Raw genomic sequence first — 19872 nt, forward strand, 5'->3', positions numbered from 1 at the left:
GTTTTCAAGCATGGGGAACTTTCTCTGGTCCTCCTGCCTTCTTCCCTTTGAGCAATCAGGGGCGGAGCCCTGCTTCCCAGGAGAAGCCTGCTCCATTGCCCTCATCATGCTCATCATCCTGGCAAATCAGCTGCTTTCTGACACTCCATGTCCTCAGGAAAGCCCAGCCCAATAGTGTGGGCCAGGCCCACAGGGTATCACTTCTGGAACAGGGCTGTCTGGAAAGGGTCCCACACTTCTCCATTCCTTCAGGTCTAATCTCATTACCTTTGGACCCGATATGACTTGTCTCCTCAAGGCCTAGACCGCTGAGTGCATCTCTTTATCACCTCTTCAGAAACCCAGTTTCTTCCATGGGCAGAAATGGACAGTCTTTGCTACAAAGTCCCCAAAATGAAAAAGGAAGCGAGAAAGCAGGACCCGTCCTCTGAGACCCATGCAGTCGTTTTAATAATGTTCCCGTTGTGCTAAGGGCTAGCAATTCCGAGCATAATCTATTCAAATGCACAGGAGAATCTCGCTTTGGAAAATTAGGAATCTGCATTAAAAAATTCCCAAGCCCCGGACCTTCTTTATAATAAATTAGGAAGAAAAATTTTTTCAAGGCAAATTCTTAACTTGGCAATTTCATTTTTGAAGTTTGGGGAATAAAGTTATTAAAAATGAGGGAGGGTTTTTTTTTTCTTCTTCTTCCCATTTTAGTCCAGAAATGTTCGTGGTTATGGTTCTATGCTATTTGGGCACAAGCCAAGTGGTATAACAGTTAAGCAGCCTCCGGTCCCTTCAGTTCTGTTCCCGTCCATCCTGGAAAACTCCGTGATTACTTGTAAGAACGTCCCTCTGTGTTCATTGTGCACTGAAGACAGATCGTAAGTTTAGAGAGTACAAAAGCAACAACCCACTGGGACCCTTCCTGTGGCCTGCTTCCTCCTTCCTGTGGCTCCCTGTTGAATTCTGTCAGGGCCACAGCGCCCTCTGCTGTCCACCTCCAGTACCTCAGTTCTGGCGTGATGACACCTGAGTCCTGGATGCAGATTCTCACTTTATGCTCGGAGAGGTAGGGCAAGTCACAGGACTGTGGAATTCTCCAATAATTGTTTAATAAGGACATTGTCTCCAGAGAGACCTGGATGCGAACAAGGCCTGTGGTCCCTCCATTCGGCGCCTACATCACTCTTCCTCCTTTCGCATCTCTGCCTCTGCCTGCCCATCTGTCACCTGGACTTTCCCAGCCCCTCCTCCCGCTGCCCCAGCACCCCCACGGATCCCTAAGGGAGCCTCAAAGTCATGTTCTCTGCTGTTACTCCCCTCTCCCAGCAAGTGCCACTCCAGTCTCCCTCCCAGAATTTTCCTGGTAACACAGCCTCTCTCTCACCCATCCAGGCACATACCGTCTAACCATGCATTCTTTCCACCTCTGAAGTGTCATTCAAGTTCTCCCGTTTCCTATAACACCCCGTGGGCAACACCACCCACCCACCAGAGTTCTCGCTCTGTGGCTCCACCAGCAATTTTAGGAAACTGACAGCTTTACTGGGGAGGCAGCGGCTTCCCCACCCCTCACTCTAACCCCCTCGTCCCAAACTCCTGCTGCCAGTAACCTCCCCCCGCCCTTCCTCAAACACAGACACATACCTACTGTTCCACAAATACCTTTGCCCTTGGCTTATAGGCAAGACAAATATTTTATCTGGTCTATTTGTGTGTGTGTATTCAGCGTTTAGTACTCCTCTGCGTGTCCCCAGCATGTCGGCTGCGTGAGCATTTGAGTAGAAAGCAGAAATCCTGGTGGCCAGTCTGACCCACTAGGCACAGTGGCAATGGATGGGGGCACTCTTGCAGTTTGGATTAGGAGCCAATTGCTCTGCAGGTAGCTAGGTGCTTGCATAGTGTGACATCATGATAGGGGGTATTGAAAGGGTTCTGGCAATTCACCAAGGATGCAGCCTCATTATTGACCAGAGGCAGGCAAGACAGACAAAGTCAGAACTCTCAGCTCAGGACCCAGATGGGAAGCTCACTTCAGAAGGGAGTCAAACCCTTGCTTGGGACTCCTCCCCACCCCCCACCCCCTCCATCCTCCTGCCACCCTCAGAGCCAGGAGAATGGTGTTCAGATGCCGTGCTGGGAGATGAGGGGTCCAGATGATGCTACCCACCCCCATGCGGCACCGGCAAGGCTAAGGCTGGGCCAGCCATGTCGGGGGAGACCAGACCTGTCTCTCTTGCCCTCTGAGTAACTTCTTTCCCTCCCTGTCCAGGCATCGTGCCCTCTCTGAGCAGAGGCCTGAGCAGATACCTGGGGGAGCTGGAAGGGCTTTGATCAGTCATTAGGATCCCCACGCTGGTTTCATTAGGCGGAGGGGGATGGGAAGTAGTCAGGGCCCCTGGCTGTGAATGCCCTCCTCCATCCAGGCCATGCAGCTGGACCAGGCAGAAGCGGGTTCAGTTGTTTTCACACTTTACATTCCTCTCATCTCTTTACGGGTAGGAGCCCCCTGCCATGCAGGACCTTCTGCTCAGCTGCTGGTGAGGCACTCTGCAGCTTTAGAGTTAATTCCACAGCTTTGAAAGCCTCTCTGTGGCTGTGATTGACGGCTCCCTCTGCCCCTGGGGCCAGCACCAGAGGGACCATATGGGTGACCTGCCTTCCCTCGCTTTGACTCATCAAAACGGACTCTTCTCTTTCTTTTTTATTTTCTGCCGGGCCTTTCTTCTCACTGTGCACAGTGACCTCTCTCCGTGGCCTGCTTGGGCCACCCATGTCTTTCAACAGGACATGCTCCTGAACTCCAGCTCACTCCAGGCCTGGATTCTTCACTGTGGCAAAGGCGAAAACAGCCTTCAGGTCTGACCATGGGGCCTTAAGCCTCGCTTAGGAGACAGTGGCCTAGCCACAGGATTTTGCTAGAAGACACCCGTGCTCTCATGGCCTTGCCTAGGGTTTTTATTTGACGAACTTCCTACTCGAATTCTTGTATTTACAAAAAAAAACTCAGATATTTTATTGTCTATCCTCTTGCCTGCAAGCAGGATGAGCATTCTAAACAGTGACAAAAATAGCTGATGGCCGAAGTACACAAAGCTTAAAATAAATCAGGCAACAGGTGATCCATCAGCAGCGGGCCTAGGGAGCTGGAACCTGCCTTCCTCCCCACCCCCTTTTCCAGTTGATCTTCTAGGAGCTCGGATATCTGTGGAGCAGGGTGGGATGGGGGTGGGTGAGCACAGCTCTGAGGTGTGTGCTGTCCTTGGAGTTTGTGGTCTGGAGGAAGAAGAGCGAGCTGACTCAAGTCAACGTGGTAAAACAGGAATTCAGAATCCTAAGCCTGTCCCACTCCAATGCTGATGAATTATACAAAGTTGGACAAGAAGTTTCAATATTATCTCTTTCATTCACTCAACCAGTTAATAAATACAAGGGGCTTTCCATGGGTCTTGCAAACCTGTGCCATGTGCCAGGGACACATGTCCCTGCCCTAATGGAGCTTATGGCTTATTGGGAGCCTTTCTGCATCAGTAAAATGGGAATAACTTCTGCCCTCCTTGCTTCACGGGACGGCTGAGAGTGTGGATGTGAAGGGTACCATGGTGTTTTCCAGCTTTCTTTCAGCCATGACCCTGACATTGATTTTTTTTTTTTTTCCTCTTGATCTTCTGTATGTCTCCAGTAGACAAGACTGGATTGAACTTTAATTACTCTCCTTTTTATTGGGAACACAGTAGGGATATCAAGTATGTGTCTCTAGCTGTAAACACACTCCCTCACACACACACACACACACATATACGCATACCCTCAAGGGCATAATTGAATTCACTGTTGTGGGACTATTATACAAGCAAAGGGTCCTCCAGGGATGGAGGGAAAGATGGGGAGAAGACAGCGCCCGTGAAAGTGCCTGAAGCTGGGAAGTGAAAGAGTTGGATCACAGTCCATGGTCTTCCTCCCTTTAGGTATATGGCCAGTCACCCCAGCAGTGCAGGCAGGGTAGCAAACACTTTCAAGTTTCATTCTGTAAGCCACTGCCTACAAACCCTTTTAAAATTAATTAATTGCTGAAGACCTCCATTTTGCACCACAAAGTAACTTCTTTGCATGGCTTGTTCTATCTGGTTGGTCCTGGAATCAGAAGGCAGATGCGCCAGGCCTGCTGTTGCAGGAACCCCTTTGAGCCAAATGGACTACCCTCCTCTCCTCCAGCCCTTCCTTTCCTTGAGCTGACTGGGTTGGGGCATATTTGGAGGAACCATGCTTGACTCCTCCTGGTTTTGGATCCCTAACCCTTTCAACATGCCACTCTCTCATTTCCTGGGCTTCCCTGGTGGCTCACTGGTAAAGAATCTGACTGCAATGCAGGAGATGCAGGTTCGATCCCTGGGTCAGGAAGATCAGTGGGAGGATCCTTCAAGAATCTACAAGAATACTCCAGTATTCTTGCCTGGGAAATTCCAAGGACAGTGGGCTACAGTCCATGGGGTCACAAAAGAGTTGGACATGACTGAGCATGCATGCTCTCGTATCCTCATTCAGTCAGTCATTCAGCCATTCCACAGACAGGCCTGGAGCCCATGGGAGCCAGGGCTGGTGATGGGAGCTGGACTCCAGTCCACTCGGGGAGATGGATAGAAGAGGACCCGAAGTGCTACAGGGTTTAAGGTCCATCACCACACGTGCAGAGGAGGCAGGGAGCGGGGCTACCTGGTCAGGGCTTAGCTGCTCAGTCGTGTCTGACTCTCTTCAACCCCATGGACTGGAGCCCACCAGGCTCCTCTGTCCATGGGATTTTCCAGGCGAGAATACTGGAGTGGGTTGCCATTTCCTTCTCCACCTAGACAGGGGCGTGGAGAATTGGGACAGGCTTCCCGGGAGGGCTGACACTCCCTCCAGCTGAGTCTTGAAAGACAGGTGTGTTCACACGTGGTCGGGGGGGATCCGAGGGCAGCGAACATGTCTGTTCTGTTCACTGTTGTAGCCCCAGTGTCTCAGACAGAGTGACCACAGCATCGATGGCATGCTGGGGTGACCGGTGTGGGGCGGGTGACACCAGGCGGGGAAACCTGGACCCTTTCTGCTGAGGCAGCCGTGGGGGCGGGGGCGTGAAGATGTCAATCATGGGGCGTGTCTGGGCACCCCCACCCAGGAGGGTCTGCTGGGGGGCGGGGTGGGAGAGGGGTGCTGTACCTGAGATGAGGCTGGATCAGTGAGCAGGTCCAGGCCTGAGCACCCTGGACTGTGCCCTCCCCTCAAAACCATCCGTTGTACCCTCTCTGCCTCCCCACTGCTCAGGCCAAACCTGATATTTACTAAATGGCTTCAAGCCCTGACCTCCAGGTCCTTGGACTCCATCTAGGTTACAGGAAACCAGATCTGGCCTTTTGTTTGTTTTTAGTCACTCAGTCGTGTCTGACCCTTTTCGACCCTGTGTTCTGTAGCCTGCCAAGCTCCTCTGTCCATGGGGATTTCCAGGTAAGAATACTGGAGTGAGTTGCCATTTCCTTCTCCAGGGGATATTCCCAACCCAGGGATCAAACCCTGGTCTCCTGCAAGTCTCCTGCGTTGCACAAGAGCTCTTTACTGCTGAGCCACTGGGGAAGCCAGATCTGGCTCTACCGCCCCCCAGAGCAGACCAGCCCTCCTGGAGCCTCAGCGGCCCCTAGTGGTTGGGCCTGTGTAGGCCCCCATGTTCTCAAAACACAAGGCTTCCCTGACCTGGCCGGCAGGCCCTGGGGATGGGCAGCCCCACCTTGCCATGTCAGATGAGGGGGTGTTCCCTCAGGAGTGCTGTCTGGGCTGAGTCGTGGTGAGGGGTGCAGACCTTGGAGGCCCAGGGTTTGCAGAAAGCACATGTGGGAGGTACCCGGGTGAACCTGTCTAATCCAGTATCAGCAAGCACCTCGTAAGCCATGCCAGCGTCCTCTGCTTGTTCTCATGGCAGACTAGACTGTTGAGGGGATGGATCTCTAAGCCCCTCCAGATTCTGCCTTCCTGCCTTCCTACACACACAGCGTACACGCGTACACCCCCCAACTCTTCCCTTGGTGTTTTAGGTTTGGGGCTGGGGCATCAGGAACTTTCATCTCACCATGTCACAAATGGAGAATCTGGGCAGGGACCTTTAGCTCCAGGCTTAATGCAGGGCTGGATCAGAGCTGATTGATAGCGGAGAGTCCAGTGGGTTAGAGCATCTGTGGGATGCAAGGACCCCATGCTAGGAGAGGCGATGGGGACTTTAGAAGCCTGTGTAGGTTCTGGACCCGGCAGTGCAGCTCACCTCGGGCAGGCCTCTGGGGAATACTGTCACCTGTCCCTATCCACTCTTTGTATCCAGTTTTTTCTTGTTCTTTTTAATATTCTTTTATGTGGCTGTGTCAGGTCTTAGTTGCAGGGCGCGGGACCTTTCACTGCGGCTTGCAAGCTCAGTATTTGTGGTCTTAGTTGCAGGGCGCAGGACCTTTCACTGCGGCTTGCAGGCTCAGTATTTGTGGTCTTAGTTGCAGGGCGCGGGACCTTTCACTGCGGCTTGCAGGCTCAGTATGTGTGGCCATGGCCTTGGTTGCCCCTTGGCACGTGGGAATCTCAGTTCCCCAACCAGGGATGGAACCTGCATCCCCTACATCGGAAGGCGGATTCTTAACCCCCGAACCACCAGGGAAGTCCCCTGCTTTCTTAATCAAGGCTCACAGCCTGTCTGGGGAGGATGTCCAGGGCTCTCCTTGGAGAAGGGTTCCTAGTCTGGAGTGGCCGCTTTTGGGACCAGCTGGAGACACAGCAAGTGGCCTCAGAGAGTGTAGTCTCTTCACTACAGATTGAGGAGAACAAGAGAACGTTACCTGGAGAGAAACTCTGACGTTAGGGGTGTGCTTGTAAATATTTAACAACCAGCTGTCAGGGTGGGGTTTGGGAAAGGATTTGATTTGTAACATTTGTCAGTTTCCATGGTGTGATTGCTCCCACCATGGCCACTCTCAAGCTGTTAATGTGATTATCAAACTTGCAAAATTCCCGAAAAATTATCATTTGGCCTTCATTGACCAGAGCAAGGGATCTCTGCCCTCCATCCATGCAATCTTTCCCAACAGCTTCTCTGTTGTAGGGCCAGAACCTCCTGCCAAAATCTCACCACCCAACACCCTCTTCCCCCTGCCCCCGGGCCCTGGGACAGCTGTGGGCCTCTCCCTCTGCGCTCTAGTTCTTGAGAAATGGGTGTCTCTGGCTAGATAAAGAAATCTATTTGGAGATAAACACTCATTCTCCAAACCTGGAGGAAATGCCAAGTTTGCTGAATTAACTCCCAGGAGTTAAATAAATCTGAATCATTGTCCTCCTCAGACCAGCTCCCCGGCTCTCTGAACCCCAACAACAGCCTCTCAACTAGAGCCTCTTGGGATGCTGGCAATGACTGCTTTTGATTTACGCTTTCCTCTAGACCCCAGAAGGCCCTTCTGCCCCATCTTTCCCTGAAGTCCTGCCTAGAAATGGGAGGTCAGAGGAAAACAAGCCCCTCCCCTCAGCCCTCCTGCTCCTAGAAGCTCATCTGCATAGAAGAAGCCCCTTGTAGATTCCTTCAAGGACACAGGAAATTCACCTTTAGAGGACTGAGCCCAGCAGAGCACACCAGCCCACGTGTATTTTACTCTTGAATGAGCTGTGCACATAGCTGTGCCTTGCTTTTGGCAAGATACATGTTCTGGAAATCTTGTGTTTGATAACTACAACTACCCTCCCTGTGGGCAAAACTTTAGGGTTTCAAAGCACTTTTACACACCGGATGTCATCTAATGGGAGCCATGTGCCATCGCTTGGGGTGGGTAGTGATGGTGTAAGCATTTTCATGGCCTGTCACTGCTATTAATAGAAGGGGTTTTGGGACTTCCCTGGTGGTTCAGTGGTTGAGAATCCACCTGCCAATGCAGGGGACACGGGTTCAGTCCCTGGTCTGAGAAGATCCCACGTGCCATGCGGCAAATCAGCCCGTGTGCCGTAACTACAGAAAGCCTGCGCACCACAGCTACTGAGTCCACAGTCTAGAGCCCGTGCTCTGCAACAAGAAAAGCCACGGCAGTGAGAACTGTTCGCACAGCTAGAGAGTAGCCCCTGGAGCTGCGACTAGAGAAAGCCCTCTCACAGCTGGCTCCACTGCAGCCAAAAATAAATACATAAATTTTTTTTAAAAGAAGGTGCTTTTTCAGATACCACCTGAGCCAACACATCCAGCTAGGGAGCTTCCACCATCTCCGGGTGAGTCTCTGCTTGGCCCCTGTGCCAGTGGAAACAACTTCCTGGAGGCAGTGCATCCCAGCCTTGGAGAGCTCAGAGGCTTGGAAACTTACTATGTGGGTCGAACCCAAATGTGCTTTATGTGTTGCAGGTTTGATGTGTCGGTTGCAGTTTGACACTTTGGAGTCCACAGTACAGAACTTGCACAATCTAACCCCGGGTTCAGTGGTTCAAAGGGGGCTTGCATGTCCTTCCATCTCCCACCCATCCCCCAGATCTTTCTTAGTATTGCTGCTGCTGCTAAGTCACTTCAGTCATGTCCGACTCTGTGCGACCCCATAGATGGTAGCCCACCAGGCTCCCCGTCCCTGGGATTCTCCAAGCAAAAACACTGGAGTTGGTTGCCATTTCCTTCTCCAATGCATGAAAGTGAAAAGTGAAAGGGAAGTCGCTCAGTCATGTCGGACTCTCAGCGACCCCATGGACTGCAGCCTACCAGGCTCCTCCATCCATGGGATTTTCCAGGCAAGAGTACTGGAGTAGGGTGCCATTGCCTTCTCCGTCTTAGTATTATTGCAGATCCCTGCAAATATTCTTTGGAATCCCTTCAGCAGCCTGGCCCACTCTCCTCTGAGTGTACCTTCGTGCCACGTCTCAGCTTAGTGCGTGGGGTTGAAAGCTCTGCATGAGCCACGCCTCTGCTCATGGATCCTCACAGAGCATCAGTATAGAGGTTTGTTTGACAGACAACGTTACACTTTGGACAGACTGAGCCTGCTGTCAACTGAAACATGGTGCTAAACCACATCTCCCCTGTTCTGTACTTATATTATCGATCTTTTTTTTTTCTGGCCAAAGTGTTAGAAGTTTAAATTCCAACTTATTAGATGAGAATTAATCTTATTAGAATTAGCACGTTGCCAAAATCCGTAAAGATCATTTGGATCCAGTTTCATGTCACCCATAAATTTGTCAAGCGTTTTTTCAGAACTTTTCTGAGTCACTGATTAAAATATCGAGGAAGAGGGTCGAGGAGAAAGAATGTAGCATCTCCCAGAAGCCTTTCTCCTACTGACATCTCTCCTTTCATTGCCATCCGTTGGGTGTTGCGTCCTAATAATCCACACAGTTGTCCACCAGGCCATGTCTCCAAGTTTTCCATGAGGAAATCACAGGAGGTCATTTACGGCATCTCTGTCTACTACATTCTCCTGCTCTTTAGCGTGTTAAACCCAGAAAGTGGGCACTATTATAGCAGGCATTCATCCTAGTCACCCCAGTGCCTAAGTACCCAGTGGGAACTCAAAAAGTATTGGGAAAATAATCAGTTGCATTAGTGAGTGAAAAAAAAAAAACTGGTCCAAGTCAATGTGAAATTTAGAAGTATTTAGTTTTCCTGATTGCACCTTATTTCTGTATTTTGAAGATTAGAACAGTGATTGTTTCTACTTTCTCCCTTATTGTGCATGCTCAATCACCCAGTTGGGTCCGACAGTTTGTGGCCCCATAGACTGCTGCCCTAATACCCGTGAATCCTAAAAGGACACCAGTTTGCCTACAGATGAGAAAGTAGGAGCTTAGGAAAGCTGAGGGATTTGCTGTAAGTCAAAAAGCTATTAACAGGAGACAGTAGGAGTCAAGTGTGGTACCTTGCTGGCCTCAAGGTATCGTGATGTTCTGTCTAGCCTGTTAAGTTTGAGAAAGTTCCCCCAGCTCAGCCAACAGAGACAAGAATATCTCTACCTAACAAAAAATGATGAGGAGACAGTATATTTCTTTTATAGTCTCAATTTTATTTACCATCAGTCACTCATTCATTCAATAAATATTTGTTGAACATCAACTAGTGCCAGGCTATTCTAGGCCCTGCAAACACAACTGTTAATCAGCCGTCTTTGAGCTTAAATTTGAGTTGGAGGTGGGAGAGAAAATAGCAAGTAGTGTAGTGTCTAGTCCAAGGGTTGTGAAATACATGGTCACGATAAGGGCTGTGAAATGAGGCAGAGCAAGGGGGAGAGGGACTCTATTTCACTCTGAAGATGTGGCATCTGACAGATCTAATGAAGAAACTGAGACAGCAAGCGTTTGGGGGCCACAGGCACCACCAGTCACGTATTTGTGGAAATACCATACTCTTTCTTCTAGGAAGCAGGGTCCTAGATCATAAGACGAACTTTCCAGCTGGAAAACATAATTCTCTCAAGGTGTGTTCACTCGTTAGTCCCTCATTCATCTTCTCAAGAGATACCAAGCATTCACTCTGTGCCATCCGCGTGCTGGGGATGAAGGAGTGAACAAGGTGTTATCTCGAGAGGCAGACAAGGATGTCAAGTCCCAAGAGCAGAGGGGATGAGAGCTGTGAGGTGCTGTGGACAGGCTGGAGGAAGGCAACAGTTGAGGCTTATCACCACATATGACGTTTCAGGGATCCATTTAATCAAAGAAAATAAAATATAAAAGCATTAAGTTCTGTAATGATGGTTGTTGCCAAAAATTTTAAAGCCATGTAATCATTTTGTCAAATGAAATCTTGTACTGAAAGTCCAATATATTTTTAAAAGGTGCTCTGATTGATGTAAACTTGGGACACCTTCCAAGGCATGTAACAGAGGAGGAAAATGACTACTCCAAATATTTGTTAGAGTTGAGAACAGAAATCTGCTCATTGTCCACTAAAACCCGCTTATCTTCAAGTGCCCAGGTAAACCAAAATTTGCAGAACACTCAGTTATCCATCAAAACCATTAAAACAGTTACCTCTGGCTTACGTTAAATGGAATAAATCTTTGCCCAACTGAGAACTGACTCAGCTAATTTTTTCCTGCCCTCCAAAGTCACAGAATCAAACGCAGCACTGCTCGGCACAGCCCAAGTGACTCGTAAGCAAAATTTAAAGGGCTCATCATTCGGGTTTTTTTTTTTTTTCCCCAGCTTCTGGGCAGAGGCCACCACCTTAATTTGCATTAAGAACTATGGCTTTTAAAGTGAGCTCACTTCAGCATCACTTGGCTTTGGATGGTCCTAAACTGTTCTCCAGAACTTTCTGCTTTGAAGAAACGTCTGCTCTCTGCCCACTTGTAACACATGTACACATCGGTGCTCATTATACACTCGCATTTCTCTGTACCTTTTCTCTTATCCACACACACAACACGGGACGATGTAGACCTCACGATTCCAGTCGGGGAACCAGCAGTCCTGGCCCACTAACCCACACCTCCTCTCCCTTGTCTCTGCAGATGACGGCGACCGCTCAAGCCCCCTCTAAGGCCCAGGCTGTCCACATCTCCACGCCCTCAGCTGCTGCCAGCACGCCCGTGCCCACCGCCCCCATTGACCCCCAGGCCCAGCTGGAGGCTGACAAGCGCGCTGTGTACAGGTAGGAGACACTCTGGCTGGGCTGCGCTCAGAAGCCCCCAGGTAGCCTCAGGCCCAGCCCAGCCCCGAGAGATGAGAGTGCAGGCCCGAGGGTGGGCTCATGGAAGCCAGTAGCCAGGGCTGTTCTCTCCGCGCTTCCCCCTGAAATCACCCCAGAGAGCCCTCAGCTGGCCACACAGGGTGGGCTCCAGCTTCCTGGAATCATCCAGGGAGGGAAATGCAGCCTGGGCCGTGTCTCCCAGGAGGGGCCCTCCCCAGCCCAAATGGGGGGATGAGTCCCGATGAGCATCAGAATGCCCCTACCCCCCCACCGCTCAGAGCTGCCTCAGGACTGTCCCGGCCCCAGTGCCCATTGTCACCCTCACTCCAACACACACCGTCCAGGACTCATTCATGAGCGAACTTGAGTCCACCTGAAAGCCTCTGGGAGGCTTGTTAGAACACGCATAGCTGGACTCCGTGCTTGGAAATGCTGAATCAGTAGGTCAAGCTGTAGGAAGAGGACATGAATTTTTAACAAGCATTCCAGGTGGATGTAATGCAGCTACCTCTTGGCCCACGCTGTGATTCACGGTTGACTTTGGTTTTCAGCAGTAGAGGTTGTACGTGACGGTGGAGGTTCTGACACCCTCCCCGAGAGGGGCTGCTTGCAGGGAGCAGGCTGCTTGTCTTGTTTTAGTCTGCATTAGCCCCTGGCACCCAGGGCTGGGCCCTGATTGTTGCAGAGGGTGGGTGAGGCTCAGGGACTTACTGGTCTGTCTTGTGTACATGGGTGAAGTGAAGATGCAGTCCTCGGAAGGCAGATCTGATGAGGCCCTGGCAGGGATTTCAGCCATCATTTATCCATGGGGAGCCCACATCACTAAGAAAAGATGCCTAAGTATGGAGGCGTCGGTACTGAGGTCAAACCCTTGTGCACATCCACCTGTGTGTGGGCACGAACAGCCATGAGCATCAGCACCATTAACCTCCACTGGGCGAGCCCTGCAGTGGGCGCTAAGGCCACCCACACTCGGACCGGCCCACCCAGGGTGAATCAGAGGACTGAGTCCTTCCTCACTCACCCCCACTCCCTGTCCCCAGTCCTGACAGGCTTTATGGTAATGGTCGTAATTTTAGCTGTTATCATAATTATCCTTGGCACTACCTGTAGGCACTCAGATGGGCTGAATGAATGCCTCTAATCCAACAGTTGGAAGTCCAGAGCAATGGGCCCTGATCCCTAGATCATGACTGGAGGTTCTTCCCAGGCCTGGATAACACAGTGCCTGCCCCCCAAGGACCACCCCCCTACCCCCAGACACACACACTCAGGCCAGGCCCAGCTCCTGTGCATAGAGACCTCTGCCTTGGGCTCTGAAGAATGCCTGGATCTGGTGTCACAGGGCCAGTCAGAGACCCTAAGAAAGATTCCAGCTCCCCCTCCCGCAACACAGACCAGTAAGTGCTCCTGTCCTCCCACCACCTTGGCATTGAGTCCTTGCTGTTACTAGTGCTGTGCTGGGCGCAGGAGAAAGAGGGTAAATTATAAAGGTAACGTGCGGGCTCTTGCCAGACTCTCTGAAAACGAGAACAAGAAACCAACACAGAGTGGTCAGAGCTTTAACAGAGACAGCTTCAAGGGGGAGGCAGTATTCAAGCTTGATTTGAAACCTGAGTAAGACTGCTCAGCAAGAGGAGAAATGGAGGCGGGGGTGGCTTTCAGGCAGAGGAGAGCCTGGTGAGTTCCCAGCACAGCCGCTGGCCAGAGTAGCTGGGTGTGGGGACACGAGGCTGCATGGGGTCTATAAGTTCAACTATGTGGTGGGCTTGTGCCTTCGTGGGGAACAGAAGCAGGCACAGGAGAGTGACATGGCCTCTGAAATGCGTTGGGGTACAGTCATCACACCTCATTTAGATAGTGATTGACATGCTCCGAGTGCGATCCGGACTGGCAGCATCGCATCCCCTGGGAGCTGTTTGGAGACACTGACTCTCAGGCCTCACTCGACCTCGGGATTCCTGCTCTGCTTTTTGACGAGATCCCGGGTGATTCATGTGCCCACTGCAGATGGGTCCCCGACCCCTTCCCAGACTCCAGGGGGCAAGGGCATGTAGCGAGCACCGATCGTAGTCTAGAAAGACCCCCAGTTAGTGGTGTGACAAAAAGCTTCTGGAAACCTAGACTCGAGTCCTCCCTTCTCCTGGTACTCATCTCAGCATTGGTTTCACGATAGAGCCTAATCACTGGTTCAGCAAGAATAATGAGACAACCCATGTCAGCACCCGGCTCCATGTCTAGCACAAAGCAGACAGTTCTCTATGTCCCACCAGTGGGACCCACGTGCTCCATAGCCCTTCCCAAGACCCCAGGGTCATGCCCCACCCAGGCCCAGCCAGGAAGTGAGCTGCCTCCCACAGTCCATCATGGTGTCACTTGATGTATGGAGGCCCAGATGGTCCTTCAATCAACATGTCTCACCTTTGTGGGGCAGGTCCCCTCACAGCCCGTGGCATTTGCACAATAATCTCTGCAACTGTCTGAAGGTGAAGAAGAAACCCCGAGCTGATGCCACCAAAGAACCAGCCAAACATTGCCACCCAGCCTCTCAGGACGACCAAGCGGACAGACGTCAGCATCCTTGCCCGGTTCTTTCCTCTGCAGCCCTTCCTGTCCCAGGGCCCCAGGGTGTCTGTCTCCCACAACCACACCTCTCCCATTAGTGCCAGTCGCCCTCTCCACAGCCCTTGTTGGGGGGTGAGGCAGGGAGGAGGAGGGGGCCCCGCCTCCTGCAGGGTCGGGTAATTCTAATTAGATTTGCCTGCCTGGGGCAGCGGCGCTCCAGAGCACATCAGGGAGTCTGCATTTCATGTCAATAAATGTAACCAGACCCTTTCCATGGAGATTAGTGCCCGGCTCTGACTTTTGGGAGCCCCCTCTGAGGCCCCTCCCAGATCCGAAGAAGAATGGAGGTGTGGGGGAGGCCCCTCCCTGGCCAGGTCTTCAGGGCGGCAGGAGACAGTGCCACGAAAGGGAGGGAGCCCGTCAGTGCCCTGATGCTTTATTTGTATGTGAGGATGTGTTAATGAAATGTACTGGTTCCTTCTGATGTGGAAGCTGGGTGTGTGTGTGTGTGTGTCTGTGTCTGTATATGTGTGTGTGTAGTGTGTGTGTGTGTGTGGCCGGGGAGAGGGGAGGCAGAGCCTGTCTTTAATTGGATCATACCAGAGCATCATCTGGGCTAATCAGCAAGGCAACCAGGAGCTCGGGCTCAGATTAATGATTGCAGTCTAATCCAAGCAGATCCCATGATTAGATGCACATCGTGGGTAATTGTGTTTGTGGCCCGTGAGCAATGCCGAGCCTGGGTCTGTGGAGGGGAGGCCCCGTGGAGTGGGGACCACAGGTTTGGACCCAGCTCAAAAATCTCCTTCCCCAGGCCCACCTCACCCCTGGGGTTTTCGCCTCACAAGAAGTTAAAATTTAGCTTGGACCACACCTCCCCGCCCCCTCCTCCAGTGTGGGCTGTGGGCTGGACGGTGTTAGGTGGCTGGGAACCTGGGGCTTGGCTTGCCAGCAACCACAGAGACGGGCCAAGAGGGTGAGGTTAATCCGGCCTTCACTCTCCCTCCTCCCCTGCAGTCTCCTTGGTTCCCCTTTGAAGTGAGTGGGTTCCCATGGAAACCATGATGTCCTGGGGAGCAGAAGAGTGGCAGGAGCTGGGCCTGGCCAGGTGCGGTGGGGAGGAGGGGGACTCTGGTAAGACCATTCTGCGAAGGCTGAGTTCCTGCCGCTTAGGCTGACATTCTGTCTGAGGACCCGGGAAGAGGCCGGCCAGGCACAGCAGAAGTTACCTGCTAGTGATGGGAAGTGCTGGGCTAGAGGTCGGAACAGTGAGCGAAGGGTGGGGGCAGTCCCACCATGAAAAATGCCAGGGAGCTGAGTTGTGAATCAGGTGGGCAGGCTGAGGGGGCTGCAGAGCCCTGTATTTCTCCTTTGTGGCGTTACTCGCAACTGAATGGATTGTGTTAATATTAGTTCTGTTTCCACTGCTAGATCGTTGCCTCCGTGAAGACAGGGTCTGTGTGTTTTCATTGATTTATCCCCAGTGCCTTCCACAGCACCTTAGAGCTTGCAGCCTGGACGAGGGTGTACTAAATCAGAGCTGTTGAGTGGATTCCTTAAACAGGCGAGGAAGGACTGGACATATTTCAGGGTTCTAGGTTGGGGTGCTGGCAAACTGGTCCTGGGGGGAGAGGGACCAGGAGAGCCCTCACTGTGACGTCCGTCAATCTCCATGGTGTGACTGCACCCACCACGGCCCTTTTCAAGCTACGGTGTGATGCTGCATGACATAGCTGGGAAGAGAAGCACACAGTTGGCTCCCACCAGCCTCAAGTACAAACCCCACACAGGAGCCAAGTTACAGGTACCCAGTTTTACCAGCTCCTTTATAACTGATTGTACGGGATGGATTAGCCACAATTCTGCACTCCTTGGTCCTATCCGGTCCACTCCTCAGTTTCAAATCTGAAATGGTCTCTCTTAACAAATTAATCCTTAGAACAAGACCTAGCATAGAATGAATGCTTTCTGTGTGTGTGTGTGTTAAATCGCTTCAGTCGTGTCCGACTCTTTGCAATTATATGGACTTTAGACCACCAGGCTCCTCTGTCCATGAATTTCTCCAGGCAAGAATACTGGAGTAGGTTGCCATTTCCTCCTGCAGGGGATCTTCCAGACCCAGGGCTGGAACCTGTATCTCTAATGTCTCCTACATTGGCAGGCAGGTTCTTTACCACTGGCGCCACCTAGGAAGTCCTGGAATGCCTTCTAAGTGTCTGCAATTGTGATCTTTCACCTCAACCCCAACACAGTGAGTTTTCTCCTTCCTAGAATCTATCCAGCTCCATCCAGCTCTCAGCATCTGCTTGAGCAAAGCCCCAACTTTCCCACTTTCCCCAAGGAGATTCCAAATGTTTCCTGGTCTCTCCGTTAATGAGCTCCTTTGCTGCAGCTCCAGAAACCTGTCATCAAACCAGTCTTCTGCCTCCTCTTTAGCTTCTCAGCCGTCAGTCTTGGCCTGTCCATGTAGCGTTTGTCATTCTTCCTGTCGGTCTCATCTCTCTGTAAACCACGCTCAGAGTTTCTGCCCACGTGGGACCTTGCCCTAGACAGCTCATGCTGAAGAAGTCCACTTCTAGCCCAGTGAAAGCAATACTCATTCCTAAAGCCTTGTTTGTAATCCATTTGTCCTGTCACATGCAGACTGGATCACTCTAGACTCTGCTCTTGTTTAGCGAAAGATCAGAACAGAGTAGTGGGCAGGTCCCTCCCTTGAGACTGTCCCTCGAAAGGTCACTGAAGTTCAGGCTTGGTCCTGATGGTCCTGTAGTTAGGGGGGCATAAGTCATAGAACAACTATTCTGGGTGGCAGGACGAGCTCTAGAAATGGATGTAGTGGTAATTAATTTGGTCAGCTCGCACAAGTTAGTTTCTCTGAGCCTGTTTTCTCAACCATAAAAAAAGGAAATAGTCATAGCTAGACTAAAATGAGATGATGTTATGATATCTAACACACAGATCAGTGTTGGCTGCATGGGATGAAGTGAAGGTGGGGTTTTTTTGTTTTTTAATGGTGAAGCTACTTCTTTAAAACATTTTTTTACTATTTATTTATTTTTGCTGTGCTGGGTCTTTGCTGCTGGGCATGGACTTTCTCTAGTTGCAGCTAGTGGGGGCTATAGTTTCAGCATTTGGGCTTCTCATCACAGTGGTTCCTCTTGTTGCGGAGCATGGGCTCTAGGCGTGCAGGCTCAATAGTTGTGGAGCATGGGCTTAGTTGCTCCTTGGCATGTGGGATCTTCCAGGACCAGGGATTGAACTTGTGTCCCCTGCGTTGGCAGGCAGAATCTTAACTGCTGGACCACCAGGGAAGTCCCGAGATGGGGGTGTTTTAAACAGAGGGGCCAGCTCGGTTCCCTTGGCCCTTTCAGTACATGAGGCATCTTGTGTGTTTGGGGAGGTGAAATTCAGGCATCAGAACAGGGCCTGGGGACCTCAATTGCCTGGGTTTCCATTCTGTCTCCACTACTGGCCTCTAAACCTTTCCGGGCCTTTCCTCATGTGTAAAATGGGACTGAAAATAGTGCCTGCTCCTCATTAGGCTGGTCATGAGGATTAGGTGAGATAATACCATAAAGTGCTGGGGGAGGAATCTGGTACTTAGAGAGTGCACTGCAGGCATTAGCTGCTATTAGATGTTTGAGGAAATGAAACGGGGGTTGGTAGGGCTAGAAGGTGACTGCTGAGAGGCGAGACAGCAAGAAGCAGGAGAGGAAAGGGCTCCCAGTTGAGTGCTGTTCGCACTGCAATTTGGTTAAACATTTATTGAGCTCTGCCATGTGTAAGCATCGTGTCAAGTTCCAAGAGGGATTCTGAATTAGAATGGATCGGTCCAGGGAGTGGGAGGAAAATAGGCGTAGGAAGTAGCTAGAGTATAAACTTGGCACATGGTTCGGGCTCAAAAAGTATTTGTGGAATTGACTGCAAGGCCCCTGGCCCATGGTGCAGTGTGGGAGTGTTGGACTGCTTTCCCAAGGGAGATGAAGCCCAAGAGAAATGGTAGCCAAGAGGCCTCTCCTGGGACCGGGACCATGGATGGGATGAGAGGAGCCCCCAGCAGCTTGAGGTTGGGCAGGGGGGCTGGCTGCCGTGTGACCGACCTCTTCAGCAGCTGCCTGGCCAGGACCCTGGGAACTGGCCCTTCCTGCTGAAGCGTCTTTGAGGGAACTCTTCCACCCTGTGACCAAAGGGTGTTTCGTCTCCAGGGAGTTGACCCTGGGGCTTAACCCTGTGCCTTCCCTGGCAGAGGGCTGGGTCATTCCTGGAACGTGCTGGGCGAGGTGGCCTGAGGATGGAGGGGGATAGAAGTTCAGCCATTCCAAACTGAAGAGTCAGGACCAGATGCTTCCGGACGAGTTGCTGGGAGCAGATGTTCCAGGCAGGGTTTTATGGGCTGGGGCTCTAGCAGACACTCCTTGCTTTTGGAAGCAGTTGGATTCACTGGCATCCAAGAAAACATCTCAGCTGTTGACTACAGTCAGGGGAGTGATCCTGCCGGAGCCGTCAGCTGAAAGTCAAACCATGCTCAGTTCTCCCCCAGGCGCCAGGCATCGCCTGCTCCCTGCCCTTCCTGCCAGCATCTTGAAGGCCCCCGCCCCTGGGCCCAGCCTCCGCACACACTGCTGGCAGGCACAGGGACACCGGCTGCCTGGCCCCGGGAGCAGGTGTGTTCAGAGGCAGCAGCTCTGGCTGCTTCCACGGCTCACCACCTGGCCTAGGTAGAGCTGAGAAGTCCAGATACTCCCCAAGACCAGGCACATGGATGAGAGATCCAGGAGCCCCGAATCCCAGTGACTTATTCTCACAAGGTTATGTTAGGATTAAAGGAGATAACCAACGCTCACAGCTGACAGTGCTTGGCACAGGCAAGGCTCCCAGTGAATGGTGGCCACAGTTGTGAGTCGTGACAGTGGATCAGGCCCCCTTCCTAGCAGGAGGATGGCAGTCACTGGTCCTCCTGCTGGTGCAACTGGGCTGGGATGGGAGCCGGCAAGCTGGGGCTTTGAGGGCTCGTGTGGCCCATGCCTTCTCACCAGGGATGGACTAAGCTAGTGTAACCCTTCCTTTTTTTTTTTAAATTAATTTATTCATTTATTTTTGGCTGGTCTGGGTATAAGTTCCTGTGTGTGAGCGTTTCTCTAGTTTCGGTGAGCAGGGGCTGCTCTCTAGCTGTGGTGCACACGCTTCTCATGGCCGTGGCTTCTCTTATTGCAGAGCACGGGTTCTAGGCATGCAGGCTTAATTGCTGTGCAGCATGTGGGGTCTTCCTGGATCAGGGCTTGAACCCTTGTCCCCTGCCGTGGCAGGCGAGTTCTTAACTTCTGGACTGCCAGGGAAGTCCCTAGCCCTTCTTTTAACTAAGCCCCACTTTCTGATTTTCCCAAGCCACTGGACCATTTTGTGGTCAAGTGAAAAGAACATAAGACTAAGACTTCAGACTAAGTTCTGACTCTACCACTGAGCAACCCATTTAACCTCTTCAGATAAGCTTTCCTACTCCATAGAGTAGGCATCAAATGAGAAAATCAAAGATCTATAAAAATGTCAAAGTCTTCTTCAACACACAGATGTATTACTATGGGAAAAGACTCTTTTGGGAACTCATTTGATGAGGCACCCTTGTGCTGCAAAGGTCCTAATGCTCAAAGGGTAAGTCTGGCAGCTCAGTT

At 51.5% G+C, this 19872-nt stretch overlaps 1 protein-coding gene across 6 annotated transcripts in view; it reads left to right on the forward strand.

Moving 5' to 3' along the window:
* PKNOX2 (PBX/knotted 1 homeobox 2) overlaps positions 1–19872 on the forward strand; it is a 298567-nt gene that overhangs the window by 216657 nt on the left and 62038 nt on the right. For all 6 annotated transcript variants that reach the window (XM_061406325.1, XM_061406327.1, XM_061406324.1 and 3 more), the window contains one exon: positions 11460–11599. In XM_061406325.1, coding sequence (XP_061262309.1) covers positions 11460–11599 — 140 coding nt within the window. The remainder of the gene's footprint in view (positions 1–11459; positions 11600–19872) is intronic.

The sequence above is a fragment of the Bos javanicus genome, chromosome 29, assembly GCF_032452875.1.
Source record: "Bos javanicus breed banteng chromosome 29, ARS-OSU_banteng_1.0, whole genome shotgun sequence".
Taxonomy (NCBI): Eukaryota; Metazoa; Chordata; class Mammalia; order Artiodactyla; family Bovidae; genus Bos; species Bos javanicus.